This window comes from Strix uralensis, chromosome 16 (genome assembly GCF_047716275.1).
Source record: "Strix uralensis isolate ZFMK-TIS-50842 chromosome 16, bStrUra1, whole genome shotgun sequence".
In the NCBI taxonomy this organism is placed as follows: domain Eukaryota; kingdom Metazoa; phylum Chordata; class Aves; order Strigiformes; family Strigidae; genus Strix; species Strix uralensis.
In genome coordinates, this window is record NC_133987.1 from 20,700,872 (window position 1) to 20,718,852 (window position 17,981).

At 55.6% G+C, this 17,981-nt stretch overlaps 1 protein-coding gene across 1 annotated transcript in view; it reads left to right on the forward strand.

Annotated features, from left to right (window-relative positions):
- The first annotated feature begins 826 nt into the window (after nucleotides 1-826).
- The window catches only part of HS3ST4 (heparan sulfate-glucosamine 3-sulfotransferase 4), a 60,725-nt gene continuing 43,570 nt past the window's right edge, over nucleotides 827-17,981 (forward strand). The window contains exon 1 of the mRNA XM_074886240.1: nucleotides 827-1,545. Coding sequence (XP_074742341.1) covers nucleotides 929-1,545 — 617 coding nt within the window. The 5' untranslated portion in view covers nucleotides 827-928. The remainder of the gene's footprint in view (nucleotides 1,546-17,981) is intronic.

Here is a 17,981-nt window from a genome sequence, read left to right on the forward strand (position 1 = left end):
TGATGACCTCACCTACTAGTGCAGCTCCTGGCACCTGAACAATGAACTCTCCAGGCTCCCTCAAGCTGCCGGGAGACAGCGGCTGCCCCGTGAAGCCTGCCCAGCTCCTCGGGGGTCAGAGCAGGGACCTGGGCCCCGCTGCGTGGGGCTGTCCCCAAGGGTCTGTCCGGACGCTCCTCTTCGGGGAGCCGGAGGGTTTGGGCAGGAGCCGCAGGGCCGGGGGGTGACACCACCGACCGCGCTTTGGGGGAGGCGGAGGGGCGCGGGCCGGGACAAGGGGTCACGGAGCTGTGGCGCGGTGATTCCTGCTGCGGGAGTGGAGAAGCGTCGGTGGAGGACGGCCGGCACTGCCCCTGCCCTCGGGGGCCGGCGCCCGGGAGCGCTGCCGGGGCGGGGGGGGGGGGGGGGGGGGGGGGCGGGAGGATGTGGCCCAGCGGGTGGATCCGGGGAGCGGATGGGGCGGGCGGGCTGGGGCGGCTGTTCCCCACAGGCGGGGGGCAGCCAGCCAGGGCCTGCCCTGCCCCCGAGGGGGCTCCGAGCCCCCCCCGCCGCCCCCCGCGGTGCTGAGCGGCCGCTGCCCGCGGTGCTGAGCGGCGGGGCCGGGCGCGCTCCCGGCAGCGGCGGCGGCGGGGGGGGGGCAGGGGCGGGCCCTCCCCGCACCGGGAGCGCGCTCCCGCCTCCCACCCGGCACAAAGTTTAGCAGCAGGAACTCGGGAGGCAACAGTGCGGAGCCGGCGGCAGCGGGGCGGCCACCGGAGCGCGGCCGGTGCCCGGCGGGGGCCGGCGGCAACCGTGCCATGCGGGCCCCCCCCCCCCTCCCCGGCGGCGGCGGGGCGGGAGGGCAGCGGCCCCCCATGCGGCTGGGGCGGCCGGGCGGCGGCTGACACCATGTGCGCCCGGTGCCCGGGGCGAGGAGCGGGGAGCAGCCATGTCCCCCCCCGCCCAGCCGGGGGTGCCGGGCGGGCGCGGCTCTAAGGTGCCCCCGGCGCGGAAGCTGCTCTGCATGTGCAGCCTCTCCCTCTGCCTCACCTACCTGTGCTACAGCCTGATGGGGGGCACCGGCCCGGCCGCCCTGCGCTCCCCCGCCGCCCTCTCCGCCACGGCGGCCCCGCGCTCCCCCCCCGCCACGGCGGGCCCCGGCGGCGCCCCGCGCTCCCCCGCCGGCACCCCGAGCCCCTCGGCGGCTCCGACGCGGGCCTCCAACGGCAGCCGGGCCGGGGCGGCGGGCGACTGGCTGCGGACGCCTCTGGCCCCCGGGGAGGCGATCGCGGCGCCGAGCGGAGCCTTCGAGAGGGACCCGCAGGAGTCGAGCACCACGGACGAGGAGCTGAGCCGGGCCGGCAGCCCCGGGAGCCGCGGCGGCGGCGGCAGCACCACACCGGACTACGGGGAGAAGCGGCTGCCGCAAGCCCTCATCATTGGGGTGAAGAAGGGGGGGACGCGGGCGCTGCTGGAGGCCATCCGGGCGCACCCCGACGTGCGCGCCGTGGGCACCGAGCCCCACTTCTTCGACAGGAATTACGAGAAGGGGCTGGAGTGGTACAGGTGAGGCGGCGGGGGGGTCCCGGGGGGCCGTGGGGCGGGGGGTCCTCCGGCCTTCTCCCCGCCGGATGGCCCCAGTAGGCGGCTGGGTGGTGGGACCCGGGACCCCGACGATGTCGGGGCGGCGGGTGCGGCGGGTCCCGGGACCGCTGGTGGGTCCGTGGGGACGCGGCGGGTGCGGGGCCGCCGGGCAGGGCCGGGCGGGCGATCGCGCGGTGCCTTGGCTGGCGGCTGCGGTGATTTAAACTGCGGTGTCTGATGGAGAGGCAGGGAATGTGTAAAAACATCCCTCGTCTGCAACTCCGGTGCACAGGGCGCTGGAGCAGACGGTGGCGGTTCAGCTGCACTTGGCGTGGAACACGTCTAAATAGGTCAGTAATTAACAATTACTGAAATAAAGAAGATTGCGAGTTGTTCCAGGTGGTGCCGGGGGCTCTGAGGTGAAGGAGGGCGCCTGCTCTCATCCAGGCTGCAGGGTTCACTTCACAAATCAGATTGACTCTTTATTCAACAAGTTCCACGCCAGAAAGTTTTTCCGTTGACGAGATCTGATTCTCTTCGTGAAGAGGTCTCTAAATGTTGTTGTCTGACATGGGGTAACGTTTTAAGGGAATCTTATGCTAAAAGTCCTGATTATTAGGAAATACTGGAGGCAGTAATGAAGTGTTAAGTGCCTTGGCAGGTTTAGCAAATCAATGGATTGAGATGGCTCAGGGCTTCTCTCTCTCTCTCTGTCTCTTTCAAATTCTCCAAACCAGGAGGAAGGCAGGACATCAGTGGAACTTGCAAATTACTCGGAGTTCTGTAGCTTACGGTGAAAAGCAATCCCTACTCGTTTCTTTATAAGAAATAGTCTGTGCCTAAGCTGATAAAGTTCTGTCTTTCTGTTGTGCCTAGTATGGTGGCTGTTTAGCTGCTCTGAAAATGAAGTACAAACTGGATAAAGGCAGCAAGTTAGTTATTGCTCGGATTATCTGGTCACTCTTTATTAAAATAGAGTACACGGTCTTCGTGTCAATGGCATTTAAATGTGAGGAACTCCAGGCGATTTTTTGTGGCAATTGTGGAAGCAAAGTCTTCATAACGCTTCCTTGGCGTAGCATCCACTCGGCTTTGTTAAAATACTGAGGGATTTTCTTGAGGGACTTCAATAAAGTGGAGATCAGCACTGAGAAAGTGCGTTTGTGTCTGAGAGGGTTTTCAGTGTGCTGTACCGACGTGGGGAAGGAAGAAAGGACTGACCGTGGTTATTGTGTATATATATGTAATTTCAGACACAGTATCTTATTTTATGGAATTTTCCTGCAGGAAAGGCTTGCCTTGAAAAATAAGTTTAGAAACTTGCTGGAAGAGGCTAGAAAGTGGCATATAAAAAGGTTTGGTTTTATTCAAAACAGGCAGGGGAAGATCAAGCACTGACTATGGCAAGCAGCTGCTTTTTCATCTTTAAAGTCATGCTACAAGAAAAGGGCTAGAGAGTGGGTGTAACTCCTCTCGTGGAGCAAAAGGCACATGCAGGTTTTCATTTGCAGAATGCATTTTGAATGTTTTCATCCCAGCAGCAGCTCTGTGGCTTGTTCAGCTCGTTTCTAGCACTGGTGCTGCACTGGTGGAGGGGTGGGACAGGGGACGGTTGGGTGGGAGCTGATTTGGGAGGGTCCTGGGCAGAGTAGGCTGGGGGGTGGATTCTCTGGTCATGGGATAAATAAATTAATTACACTGCTGCTTAACTGCCACGGTGGCCCTGAGGGTTTGCCTGATTGTTTAACCTAAAGTCATCTTTGCACCTGCCCAGCCCAAACAGTGTTCTCGTCCTCCCTCCTCGCACGAGGTTTCCAGGACAGGACAGGAGGTCGCGGAGCGCTGGCGGCCTGGGTGGGGGTGAGGGGTTCCCCGGGGATGGGGATGGGCTGGTCCCAGGCTGCTGGTGCGCTTGGTGCTGTACAAATACTAAACAAAAACGGAGCGGGGGGAGATGGCCCTCCCTGCTAGCAGCTGTTTCTTCCTGGCCTTCTCTGAGATTGCTGATTGAGTGCACCGAGAGGGCCGGCTGCCTGCAGCTGTGTCCCACGCAGGGTAATTGGAGATTTTTCCTATCCGCAGAAATGTCAGCTTTCTTTAAGCAAAGGAGCAACTACTGAAGTGTTTATACCAGCTTCTCCTTACAGTGACTTCTATCACTTGTTTGTATTTTGCATATAACACTTCTTTCATGCATTAGAAACTGTTAGGTTTTAATACTGTCAAGTTTTTTCTTCTGTAGAGAGATAAGGAAACAGCAGACCCTCGGGATTCCTTGCTTTGTCATTCGGTACTGAGCGTATCTCTGGTCCGGCAGAGCTGCAGGGAAGAGAAGCCGTTTCCCCACCTTGGTTTCTCCGCCTGTAAAATGGAGACAGCACCTAAACGCTGCCATTTCTGTCGAGTTCATCCCGTGCTGCCTCACTCGTCTCTGCTGCCTGGAGGTGGCTCAGTGACAGGCGCTGTGCCCGGGTCCGGGCAGGGGCGGGAGGGAGCACAGATAACGCCTCTGCCCCGGCTGCTGCGGCGTGGCAGGGCTGGCACACAGCTCTGTGCAGCCTCTGCTGTTTTCCTGGGAACCTTTGGGGAAAGCCGGACTGTCTGGGATTGCTTTAGCGCTGCAGACAAAGTTCAGGTAGAAATTCCCAAACTGAGGTTTTCTTACCCGCGCGCTGATGCGAACTGGGTCAGAGGCTGGTTCGGGCTGGTCACTGTTGCGCTGCCGGCAGTGTTTGTGTAGTTGTAATTTGCGATTCCGATCACCCTGATGTTGGGCTGCCTGAAGGACAAGTTCAATGATACAGCTTTCCTTAAACTGCACTTAATAGCCCTCGTCCATTAACCTTTGTTGATAAATTTCCTAGCTTGCTTCCCCCCCCTCTTTAATGCAGACTGTAACTTGACTACTGTTAAACGGGGCTCTAAAGGCTGAGTGGGAAGCGACTTTTAACCTTCCTCTTTGCTAGTGCTGGGGCAATACTCCGCTCTGGTGTATGTATTACTTGCGTATCTTCATCTCTCTCTCAAGTCTAGGACACTGATACCTGGCAGTAAATATTATCTTTGGTGGTGGAATTTGCTGACTTCATCCCTTACAATATGCCAGAGCTTGGTCCCCCATGGATGAAGGTTGTGGCAAGGAGCAGGTACCTGCTTCTCCTTTGGCAGTCGCTGGCAGTTCTTTCACTCGCTCATTCCCTCTAACCCACGGGATACACCATCCTTCCCTGCTGGAGCTGCTGCTGGGTTTTAGCCAGTGTCTGAGCTTCCTTCCACTCCTTCATGTGCTCGGGGAAGCTCTTGCTGCCCACTTAGCCAAGGCACAGGGTGACCCCTCCTGCACAGCCCCCATGGCCAGCCCGGACCAGAGGCGCTTGCACAGGCGATGTGCTCTCTCCAGTGTGATGCTCGTGCTCCGTGGGCATGTCTCACACTGTGAGCTCTGCCCTGAGCCATCCTGCAGCTGGGAAGGAGTTGTGAGAACCTTTCTGAGACCACAGCAAGCACAGCAGGACCATGGGGAGGCTCTGGAGGCCTCTGAGCATGGAAGGAATTTAGCTTATGTCTACACGTGCTCATTACCAGCACAAACAGAAGCAGCATCTGGGATATGTCCAATTTCCTTGCCTGGGCGTGGAGTGAGGGTACACAAGCATGAGAGGATTTTGAGGACAACAGGAACTTCAAACTGGCTGCAGTGTCCAATGCTCAGACAGGTTTGTCACCTCGTGGTGCTGGAGGCCTTGGGTTGGTTCTGCTGCAACAGCCGTTGGAGAGACCGAGCACCAGAGGGCTGGATCCGGGCTCTGCGGGGGAGCCCCAGCCTCCGTGTGGTCCTGGGTGGCTTTCTGTGGCCGGCAAGAGAGGGAGGTGACCCTGCTGGCATCACACAGCTGCCGCCCTGCCCTGCCGCCACCGGCTCCAGCGCTGGCGCGTCATCACGTGTGTGGCCGCCAACACCACTGGGTGCTCAGATGCTGCTGGGGTCTGGTCTGGAGGTGTTGGAGGAGAAACGCTTCCGGGTGTCCGTGTGAGGGGAGCGGGGGCTCTTAGCACCTGGACAGATGGTGCTTGAGCTGGGTGGTTCTGCGAGTGGCCAACGCGCCAGGCCTCAGCCCTCGGGCAGCTCGGGAGCTCTCTGAGCTGAGCGGAGCTGCCCAGCGCTCCAAGTCTGCTCACGGCTGCCCGCAGGCTCAGCACGGTGAGGAGCTTCGGCTGTGTCCGCTCAGGCTTTCAAGGCGATCTCGACATCCTGTGTTTAGCAGAAAACTGGGGATTCCCAACAGCATTTTGAAAAACAGTTTGTGGTTTTAACAAAAATATGATCTCCACAGTGCAAAGAGAGTATCCAATAGCAGTGAATTTAAATGTGGACTTTTAAAGTTCACTGATTGGAAGATTATTCCAGATAACCAGGAGTTAAATTCTACATGTACATGCACACTGCTTTACTCCTTGCCTCCCTCTCGGTGGAGCCTTCACCGAGAAGCTGCAGCAATGTCTCTGTAATTGGGACTAGTTCCTCTCGCTCTGCCCTAGGCCTCCGCACGTTAAGCACTTAGACAGGGGCGTCTCTTCCTGCGTGGAGCGTCCCCGCTGCAGCCACTGCGGGCAGCAGTCACCGTGACAGGCGATGAAATGGTTTGCATGTCTAATGCTATTTTCACCGCCTGTCTGGGTTTTTTTGAGCATTCTCCCTAACAGTCAGGCCTGTGTGTTATTCTGTGAGCTGCTACCCTCGTACAAATAATGGATAACACCATGACAGGGAGCTCTTCTCCCAGCAATAACCATGTGCTCTCGCACCAGCGGTTCCAGGGAGCAGCTGGCTGTGGCTGCGGAGCCCACGCTGCCACGTCCCTGTGGACATTAAACTCGTCTGTACCAGGGAAGCGGCTGTCATGCACCGTTATCGCTGTCACGGGCTCTGCTCCTCCCAGGGGCTGCTCGCCGTCTCGCCCACCCGCCTGCTGTGCTGATCCCCAGGCTGGTGCGGCGGGGCCGTCTCTGTGCCAGGGCTGATCCTGCCTCGGAGCACCCGGCTCTTGCCGGCAGAACTGGCGCCGGTCGGGCGCGAGGACGTGCGATGAGACCCCCCTGCGGCATCCCTGAAGGGCTGTTGGACAGCAATAGTGTGGGGCCGTTTAGGCCTCGGTCCCGCAGTGTGACCCTCACTGTGAGCTGTAATTGCTTTGCTGGGTAATGCTTGTGCCCCTCCGATCCGCTCAGGGTATTCAGAAAATCAAAGCGCTTCCCTTGGCGCGGTGAGCCTGCGCTGATGGGCACTGCAGGAACACCCACAGCGGATGGATAGATCGGGGTTTGCTGCTAATGACGGGCACCGCTGCAGAAGCCTGGTAACTGCTGTATTTCTCTGCACGGTGTGCTGTGCCCTCTGCACTTCTGGTAACTTAGGGAAAGTGGATTGATTTTTTTTTTTTTTCCCCCCCCCCCCCCTCTCTCTCTGGGACCTGCTGTGAGTTGGCTTTTGCTAAAATGTAGTGACTCAGCTGCCCTCCCTCCTCTGGGATCCAGTGTGTTGGGATTAATCTGGGTTGAAGACTGTGCAAGTATTTCCGTGTAGCGCAGCTCTTTCAATACCTCATCCCCTTTGCCTTTCCTAGAGGCTGGATTAGATCCTACATGTGCACTGTTTTTTCTAGCCCAAGTCTTCCATGCAGAGCAAGCACGTGCCTGCAGCACCGACCTCCCACCGGGCCTGCCTCCAGCTCCCAATAAAGCTGGCGGCAGCTCTGGGCTGAGCTGGGCTACAGGCTGGAGGCTGTGAGCAGGGCCCAGGCTCTTCGCTGGTCAGTCCCTGTGTTTCACCCTTCTGGGGGCTGGAGAGAGGCTGCTCCATCATCAGGCCTGGATTTTCTTCTGCACCCAGAGCTCCTGGAGTGAATCCACCACCTGCCAGAGCTGGGGGTCTTCCACCTCTGCCCTGCCCTGTGTGCTGGGCCAGGGGAGCCCACCCCGCCGCCTGTCTGGGCAGCAGCTTCTCCCAGCCTTGCCTCTCAGTCTCGGCTCAGGGGACTGGACGCAGGAAGGAATCGGGCGCCTCTGCAGTGTTTTATCACCTGATGATGGTTATCCACAGGCCACTTGACTGTAGCCATGGGAATGGCAGCTGCTTTCCGCACCCACAGCCCCTCCGTGCTGCGCTCGCTCTTCTTGCAAAGAGAGTGAGAGACATGTGAGGGACAACATGCTGGCGGGGGGAGCTCCGGGCGGGGAGAGCAGGTGGGAGCGGGGAGGCAGCGCGGCCGTGCCATGGAGCCCCTTGGCAGCCCTGGCAGGGACGCGGCCGGTGCCGCTCACTCGGTGGGGGGTGCACCAGGGCCACATCCCGCCACCGCACCCTGCGGGGTCCTGCCTGGCTCCCCCGGTGCGTCCACGGACCCTGTGACGGGAGCAGCCCAGCACCCCTGGCAGAGGCGTTACGAGCCCAGGGCTCAGAAAACCAACCAAGCAAGGCAGAGACGCCTCTTCAATAACTTCTGGAGCGTCCCTTGGAGGAGGAGTAGGGAACCGCCATGTGTCGCCAGGCCTGAAATAATCTAGCTGTTGCACTGTACTTTCAAGAACACTCTTTCTCTAGGATTGTGCTCAATAATCCACTAAGGAAACACTACAGTGCTTGGCTGCTAAAGGTTTGTCATTTGTAGTGTCAGAGTTTGTGAGCTTCGCTCTGTGTGTGAATACAGTATCGCTCAAGCATGTAGATGCTACAGAAACCCCAAAAATAGGCTTGGGGAAAACCAGCCCCCTTGGAAAAGAGAAAAACAAAAGAGTCAGTTGGTTGTGTTCATGGGTTTAAATGATGAACCTGACCCCTGTTCAGTTTCTGATTCAGTGAGGCTTGTTCTGCTCTGTTCCAAGCCCAGACTAGCAAAGAAGGAACAACAGGTTCTCAATGAAAGTTATGGATAAAGGCTTTTGATTTTTCAAAGTGAAAATTCCAGTACAAATTGGTGACACCTTGTACTGAGAGAGGTCGGAGTCTTTTGCCTTTCATGGATTTCTCTTACCTCTTGTTGTCATGGGGACTTCTTTTCCCTGAGTCATTATATCATGCACTTCAGCAGAAATTTTATTGCTTTGGGGGCTGGAGAGGCTCATGTGGGACATTTCTCACTGCTCGTGGTGTAATACACAGAGGTAATTTCTGTCAATGATTTTTGCTTGAAGTGGTTTCAATGAATTGAGAAGGGTACGAGTATGAATGAATGGCTGAAATGTTCATACTGAGTTCAGGTGAGGAACATGCGCTATCAAACTTTCCAAAGCATTAAGTGTGGATATTATAATTTCACTGTGGTATGTATGCAGGCAGCAGTCCATTTTATCATTTTCTTACACTTTTTTTAAAGTATTATTTAGGATTTGAAGTGGTTTGAACTGATTTCTCCTTCCTTCTGAAAAATTTAAATGAAAACCCTAAATTATAAGAGTTTTTTCAATCACGGTGAGAAAGTACTGCTGGGATCAGAGGCAGGGGGTCAGCCGCAGCGAAGCGTGGCCTGGCCTTTGCTCTGGGGCATGGCGCATTGAGCGGCCTGGGCAGGGTCCGTCCCAGCGACCACACCGGGAGCAGCTCAGGAGGGGCCTGCAGGAGCTGCCTCTCCAACCTCGACTGCACACACGGCACATGGGTACCACCTCCCGCTTCCCCTTTCTCAGGGGATGCTGGTGCATGGGGGTGTGTGGCCAGGGTGCCCCTCCCGGGCCAGTGTCCCGTCCCCCGCTGTGACCTGCGGCGAGCGTCCCCGGGGAGCCCCACGTGCCAGGTAGCTCCTGCCCACGCGGGTCCGGGCCCAGCCCTCTGTTTGTTTAGGTAGAGGCTGTTTCCAAGCTTGAAGGAGAGTATTTAAAAGCCAAGCATTTGAAGGCTGTGGAAAAGATTCATATTTATGGAAAAAAGAAGAGAAAAAAAAAAAAAAACAAAACCAACCTTGGAAAAAACCTCCAACCTGTTTTTTCAAATCTCCCATTTCCATCCCCAGAGTCAACACACCAATTTAGTAAATGTTGCAAGGCGCACTATTTTCCCCCTTGTCATATTATACATCCAAGCATCAAGGATGGATCATAAACTTGCTCTTTATGGCTTTAACATTTCAATTGCTATGTAAATGAAGGTATTTACCTTGACAAGCTCTCCTGTGAAGTACAGTACTTCTTTAAAGAATTTATTTGGCAATATAAACAGGCCAAATGCTGAGGGTGGATGCAAAATTCAGAATTGATTTTTACAGCTAAGCAATGTAGAATCCTCTCAAAATATACCTGCGGTTGTCTGCTCCAATCTTGTCAGTGCCTTGGAGAAACTGAGGCAGGGAGATGAGGGGGGACGAGGAAATAGCAAAGGGACATCAGTTATAGACATGGACCTACTAAACAGAGCTGGCTTTGGATAAAAATAACTCCATCTGCCAGGCTTTATTTTGTGTTACAGAGATTGCTGTAACACATTTCAAGCCAAAATCTGATTTCCATTCCCTCCAGAGCCAGGCTGGAGTGGACTTGGCCCCCTCCTTTATCAGCGGGTAATCATTTTGGGTCCGAGTGGAGCAACGGTGCTCTGGTAGCCCGAATTGGCAGCTCTCCTTTGTTTTAGAGCATATTTCCTTTCATCTTGCATTGAGATGGGTACGGTAATATAATATACTTTCTATTAGTGTTCATCCACATCTGCAAATAACTTTATTTCAGCCTCAGCTCTGCCCTTTCTGTATTTGTTCTTGATGGACATTCATATAATTAAGCGGAGCAGTGAGCACGCCCGTGGAAAGCTAACGTCCACGTCACGAGCTTGTGTTCAATTCGCACTTGGATTCAGCAGCTGCCAGCACGAGCTGCCATCGCCCAGCCAAGGGAAAGGCAAAACCTCCCCACCCGTCCAACGCCCAGGAGGCACCAGCTCCAGGGGCTTGGGGGCTCCTCCAGGTGCTCCCCATGCAGGGGGGCTCAGCTGCCCCCCCCCATGTTCAGGACCCCCCTCTGAGCCCCGGACACGTGGGGAGGAATCACCTGTGGGGGGAAGGGGCCACATGGCTCGGGCAGGTTATTAATTGTGAATTACTGGGCTCCAGTCCCACTTGTTTAAAAACAAAGTGACCCTTTTGTGTCCAGAGCGCTGACTCATGAGACGCCGATGGCAGATGCTGGATCCCGAAGTTGTTGCTGCTGGAGGCCTTTAATTGGCCTTTGGTTCATCCCCACTTGGTCCGTCCCCCGGGAGCACCAGCATTGATCCCGCTGCCACTCGCCTGCGCTATCAGCACTTGCACCTCCGAGCTAATTTCTGGGCTATTTTATTTGAACCATGTTAATCCCCAATCGCTGCCTCTGCTCTGCTGCTCTGCGGCGCTGGGGCCTGCAGAGCCGGGCGATGCGCGGGGGGCACGGGGGTGCCCCAGGCTGAGGCTCTGCTGTTAAAAACATACAGGAAGGCAAAGGGCTGCAAGCGGCGGCTGGGCACGGACGAGAGAGGCTCTGGGGGGCCGGGCAGGATGACGGGGAAGCGCTTTACCTGGTGTGAAGGAAGATGGTGGCTGGTGCTGGATGCTGACCTCTGCCCCGGGCAGGGTTAAACCTGGCAGGGGCTGGCAGCGGAGGGGAGGCACTGGGCAGCGTTCTGGCTCACCAGTCTTTATGAACGGCTACCCAAGGTAAATTAAATATCTGGCCACAGCAGAGCAGTCCAAGCTAGCCAGCAGCTGCTGCCATTGCTGGGGTAGCCATGAGGGCATCCCCACGGGGCAAGCACCTGGCGGGTGCCAGGGGAGCCCTGGGAGTCCCCAGCCAGCAGCGTGGGCAGTGCCCGGCCGCCCCCTCCCCGCGAGGGACAGAGCCCGGGGCTGCGCCGCGGCCGCTCTTTGGGGGGCTCTTCCAGCACTGCCCACGCATCGGCACGGGAGGAGGGCGTGCAGGAGGTGCCGCGGGTCTGCTACACACGCCTGGATCGGGAACAACAAGGGTTCCTTACTCAGCTCAAAATCCTCTAGAAACCCCCCAAAAAATCAAAGCGCTGTGGAAAAATGCCTGAGGCAACAACTTCATTGGTAAACTAAAGCATCTCGCTGAGAATTTCTAAGACCCAGCAAATCATAATGTAATTTCCTATGCAAAAAGGGTTTATCTCTATCTAAATATTATTCTGCATCGTTACTCATTGTAGGGGAAGCTATTGCTCTCCTAGGTTAACTGATTGAACTTCGGAAATAAAGCTGCAAGCTTATCATACAGACGGGAACTTGACTTTTATTGCTCCTAAATTGTAGTGATACTGTTAGATGTGAGTAAATGTATACTCCATTAGAAAATATTAAAGTTTGATACTACTTTAGAATTAAAAAGATTAAAAGAGGCATTTCTGCAGTCTAGCCCACCATGAAGTTGGAGTCTATTTGGTATGTAAAATGTGTAATACAAATAGCCTAACAATTAATGACAAAGGAAGAGCTGGGACGGATTTAAGGCTCAAACTACCCTGGATTTCTCAAGGCTGGAGTGGCAGCAGGGGAAATGTGTTATTAGATCATTACAGGCTTTTCTGCTAGAGCCACTGCTGGTAAAGTTACATCAAGGTGTTTTATTATTACTCTGTTCCCACATAATATTCTGAAACACTCGTCTTGGGATGCAGTTGTCTCTGTGGGAGACCATCCGTGTCTCTGCCATGGGGTGGTTCATTTGGAAAACCTGAGCAGAAATTCTCAGCTGTTTTTTGGGGTAGGCAACGGCGAGAAAGTGCTTTCCCGTGGCCAGAGTGTTTAAGGAGCTCGTTTGTTAATGTTTGAGCTCCGGCTGCTGATTGCAGTCAGGGTGATGTATTTGGGAGCGGGGATTCCTGCTGGCCCGGGTCCCCGCGGGCACCGCGGTGGGTACAAGCCGCCTTCTGCTGCCGGTTCAAGGCCCTTCCCCGGGGTCACCTGGCGAGGCGCTTCGCGGCGCAGCATGGCTGGTGCCCCTCATTAACTTCTGCTAATACTTAGAGCGCGTCGCAGGCGGAGGGAGCCTGAAGGTCTTCGCTGCGCCCAGAGGACGAGGATTCGGGATGCTGGTGCGGGGAGGGGCTGGGGGGGCTCTGCGGAGAGGCGGCTTTCGTCCTGTGGCTCTGGGCTCCAGCTGGCCCGGGGAAGAGCTTGGCCCCGAGTTACAGCACTGGCGCTGGGTGCCCAGCGCTCCGCGGCACCCCGGGGGGGACAGGCCCCCTCCTCCGGCAGCTCTGCCGGCTCCTGCCAGCGCAGGGGCTCTGCCACAGACCCTCCCCTCCTTCCCACAGGCATCGGGGTCCGGGGGGAGCCCGGGCATGTGCAACCCCACACGGCCTCATTGTGCCTTGGGTCTTTTCTAGGGGGGAGAAGGTGGATTGAGGTACAACAGGGGGTTTGCGATGCCTTTGGGGTGCAGGGTCAGGGCCTACAGTCACAGTGGTGCCGAATGAATGTTGCGTGGTACCTTCAGGGGATAAATTGCATTTCTAAGCCAGTTCTCCTCCCGGAGCACCCCCTTGCACTTCATGGAACAGTCAGTTTGTACATTGGTGCTTCTGTGCCTAAACGTATAGTGCAGAATATGTAGCTCCTTCTTCGTTAAAAGGATTTATACCTTGGTGTTTCTTGCTGGATCACTTACTATTGTAAGGAAGAACACGAATGCTGGCTTAATTAAAATGCAGCCCCCTACATTAATATATATGTTGCCACTGAAAATTAAGGTTCACTGAAAACAGTGAGTTTAAAAGCTTGTGGCAGATTTAACTGGTGGCAAGTGACATGGGAAGCGATCTGGGATGAAGTCCCCCAGCTCTGCAGCCCTGCCACGCTCAGCCCCCGGCAGAGATGGGGATCACAGCCCCCAGATCCAGCAGACAGCTGCCTGTTCTCCTGCCTGTCCCCTGCGGGCAGCAGAACTGTCCCAGGGGCGCCTGCTGCCTGCGAATGTGGCACCGCGGGGGTGGTCGAGCTCCTCCAGGCGCTGCTGCCCGCAGGCAGGGTGCAGGCTGCGTGGGTGCTCACCCTGCCCAGCCTCGCCCTGCGCCCAGCTGCGGGTGGGAGTCGGTGCGGGGCCGTGGTTCTTGCTCCCGCTCCCAGGCTGGCTTGTTTTACCAGGGAGGCACAAAGCAACTTAATGAACCAGAGAATTTGTTCCAGAATATTACTTAAAAAAAAAATGTATTGTAAATGCAAACGGTCCCGACTCCCTCTCTCTGAGCACTGTGCATGCATCGCCGTTGGCAGTATTATCAGTTATGAAGATATTTTGCATTCAAGGATTTGCAGTTTCCAGGCCCATGAATATTCAGGCTCCGGTTTGCCCTTTCTGTCTGTGCACTGCACCTATCCTTTCCTTTCCTTCGCTCTTCTTTTTTTTTTTTTTTTTTTCCAGCGGATTCAATTAGTTCTATTTGCTGCTTTAGCAATAAAACAATTCCCTCTGTGGCATTAAAATGAGTTTCTTTCATTATTTCATTTGGCTTCTTGTTATATGTTGAAGGAAAGGGAGGGGGCTCTGCTTATTGTCTGCCCCGCTTCGCAGGGGCGGGCTGCCAAGCCGAGGAGGACACTGGATGTACTTGGGGCAGCATGAAGAATTAATGAAGGGCACTTGCTAGTGCAGAGGCGCAGGATCCTCACTGATGTAGCCGCTCTCGGAGCCACGGGTAAAATCTGACCGATCCCAGAGGTTTTCACTAGGACTTTGGCACCCGAGTCGCTGAGCTAGCCTTGAACTTGCTGGGCTTCTGAACACGTTCGAGGAGTCGGGTCTGATCGGTTCCCAAGCAGGCAGAGCCTTTGCATTAGTTGTTGGTAATGAAATGCAGAGATTGAGCCCGTATTTGTTTTAGCTAAAGCACAAGTTAATCTGAGCTGAAACATCAATCTAAGCCCAGCAGATCAGTTCGTGGCAGCAGCGTGGGCAGGGGCTGGTATGTGGCGTCGGGGGCTGGACCTGGCTGAGGGTCCTGGTCCTATTTTCTCCCAAAGCAGAGCCCAGCGTGTGGCGTAAAGAAAGCACACAGGCATCGTGAGAGCCAGAATAACAGGGATTATGCGGGCAGGGTATACAAATAATTACATGTAATGCCAGAACACTCTCGTCAATCTGCTCTTGGAGTGCCCTTTCGGGGGGCTGAGATGGCGTCAGGTAGCCGTGTAGTGCTAACAGACCCATAAATCATTCTTGTTTCACACTGTGCTAAACACAAATCATATTAGTTAGAACGCTGAAGAGCATCTAAGTAGAGAAAAGAGAAAGGCAAGGTAGAAAGAGGAAACTAGATTTGAATCTAATTGCTTTTCCGCGTGTGTTTTGCCACTGTTTGGCTGGGACATGCCGGCACGCTGTGGAGAGGGGCCAGGGCCTGGCACAGGGCGGCAGGTGGCACAGCCGTGCGCGTTCCTCCTCCGCTCCCCCCGGATAGTGAGTGGCCGATGGGGGTGTTAAAGGTGGATGAGAGGAGACGTGGCTTTGTGTATTCAATATTTTTTTTTTTTTAAATTACTTTTCCTCCTCTTTCTGTGACTAGGGAAGGTTAAAACAGTTGCGCTGGTTCCAATTTCTATTTCATTACGAGATTAAATCTAGAACCAAATGAGAATTTCCAGGCTGGCAGAGTGGCTGCGACCCCCCTGGGTCTGACAAGTGCCCAAGTTTTTGGAGAAAGAGGTTCGTGCTTTGCCTCCCCCCACAGAAGCGGCCCGAGCCCCTGTGCAGCGGGAGGCGGGGTGAGGAGCTCCAGGAGGGACCATGACATCCGTGGCGGGACGGGCGGCTGCTCGGCAGCTCCTGCGGAAACCTTTCCCTCCGTTATTAACAGCGAGTTTCAGTGGGACAAAGTAAAGGAGCTTAGAGAGGAAATATGTCCATTTAGGATGGAAAACCATTTTAAAAGGAAGAAAAATCAGAGCGTACAGCAGGGTAAGCAGGACTGCAAAGTTAAGTAATTAATCACACTGGTTGTAACTTGGAAAGGAAATAAACGTGATAAAAGGATTTGTCTGAGTAGATTACAGGCAAATTAGAAAAAAAAAAAGGAGGGGTCATCACGGACTTGGGAATTGTGCTCTTCAGAAATCTTCAATCATCCTCACAATCAATTCTGCATTTCCTTAATAGCAGTGTGAAACGCGGCTTGCTCTGCATTGTCTTAGATTAACCGCTAACTGCAAACCATACATTAAATGAAGTATTGAATATTTGTCTCTCAACAATACACTTGGAAATTGTTTATTTCCCTACTAGGTCTTCTGCAGTGCATTTAGGTACTGTAGCCTAAATTGTAAAATACAGACTTGCAATATCTGCACTCGATACCCTGCCAGCGCCTGGCCCCGACGGCGGCTGCACCGAGGACCCACAATTACAGGAGGTTTTTTCTCATAAACTGATTGTTTGTTTCTGGAGACAATTACACTGACTTTATTATACAACGTATGTTTCTCTGCAACAAACAATCTGCTTTATGGGTTTCCTTAGTAAAATACCAAGGCGCTATGCTCACTAATATGATTCAATTGTATTGTGTTATCTGACCTTTAAGGAACTTGCAATCTATAACAACATGGTTCTACAGCAGATCCGGCAGTAAAAAGCCCCGGCTTCTGGGAAATTCAGTCTGCAAATAAGTGGAGCCCAGGTATGAAAGGAATAACAAGGCCCTTTAACCCCTTGGCTGCTGGCCTGCCTGGGGTGGTTTTGCCCCCCCTGCAGCCAGGTGCTGTAGGGATGGGTGTGCACGGGGGGCTGGGTGCGTCCCCTCCCAGAGCTGGCACCTCTCATCCCTCTCCCCGGAGCCGCGGGGACGTGGAGGGGAGCCGCTCTCTGCCAGCGGAGCCGCGGCGGGTTGGCTGTGCTGAACGGGCAGCTTCTGCGCAGAGCTGCTCGCCCGCGCCTTCGTCCACCGTGCCCAGCACTTGGCAGTGGAGCGGCGCAGGCTGTGCGCTGCTGCTTTCATGTACGGTGGCACGGAAATGATTAACGCTGGTATCATCCCTGCCCGCCCACCCGCTCCCGTCTGTTCACTTCGCTTTGGGCGCCTGGCCACGGGCGGAGGCACCGGCGAGCTCGGCTGCCGGCGGGGGAGCCCACGCATGACCCCTCGCCCTGCCGATGGCGCGGGGGCCCCGTCACCACCAGTGCCAGCTCTGGGAGTGCCCTCCTGACCCAGCACAGCCCAGCCTCCGCCCTCCCGGCTCCCCTCCTCGTCTGCCGGGGCCCCGGGGGGATGCAGCCCTGCAGCCGGTTGACCCCATAGTGCAGTGGAAGCTCAGGAGCCCTGTCACCACGTGCCCGCATCATCCCTTAGCCCAGGCTGTTCTTCTCCCACCTGGAATTTGTCCACAAGGTGCTTACAAGAGGTCTGTGGGCCTTGGTGTCAGCCGAGGCTGGAGTGACCCCCGGCTCGTAGGTCAAATAACCCAGTCTCCCCAGGAAGGGATCTGCCATCCACCAGCTCATGCTGCTGGTCCCTCTCTGCATCTCTCCCGGCATGACCAGGCGGCCCTCGGGCCCACGCAGGCCACAGGGCTGCAGAGGAGCCCTCAGGGAGCCCCAGCAGCTTGGGGCCTTTCGCTCCCTGGGGGCCCGAGGGGTCCCCGGCAGTGCCGCCGCGTCGCCCGTGCCCAGCAGACTGCCGCGGGTCTCTGACCCGCGCTCCATTGGGATGCGCTTCCAGCCCACTAATCACTCTCCAATCATTCTGATTGCTTCTGTCTGACCTCCCTCCACCACGGTAATGCCTCTCCTAAGAGGCATTCGAGTGATTTTATTTAGCTAAGTGAAAGATGGGGGATAGTCGGGAATCTGTTAGACCCAGGGAATTGGCAAGAGACTGGGAACTTGAACAGGGAAAGAAAGACTTCAGAAGTTTTTAATGATTGCTTTCTCAGAAGCTGGAGGACAATCTGTGCTTAGCTCTAGGTGTTGGGTTTTTAAGAAAGTTTTCTCAGCCTGCTGCATGGACTTTTGGCAGAGATCTTTGTGAAACAACTTTTCCAGCAAGGAACAGGAGATCAGAGAACCGTTCCTTTAATGCTCGAGTGTGCATGAACTTGCAGGGATATTGTTTGAGGCTCTGCTAACCTTGTTAAAGGTCACCTTTTGATCCCGTCAAATACCCTCTTTACCTGGAGATAAGATTTAAAAATGAAAGACGAAAGAGAAAGAGCTTAAGAAAGAAGGAGAACCTGGAAGCTCGCCGAGCACGCCCGCGCCTGGCTTGCAGCAGAGGAGATTAAAGCGAGCGCTGGCACAGCCGGGGAATGGCCGTGCGGGGTGGGACCAGAGTGGGACCGAAGCGCCCGGGGCGTCTCCAGGGCCGTGGGGCAGCCCCGCAGCGTGGCCGGGGCTGGAGCAGCTGCCTGTCGCCGCCACCGCCGCGGTGCCGAGGCGCTCATGGAGGAAACCGC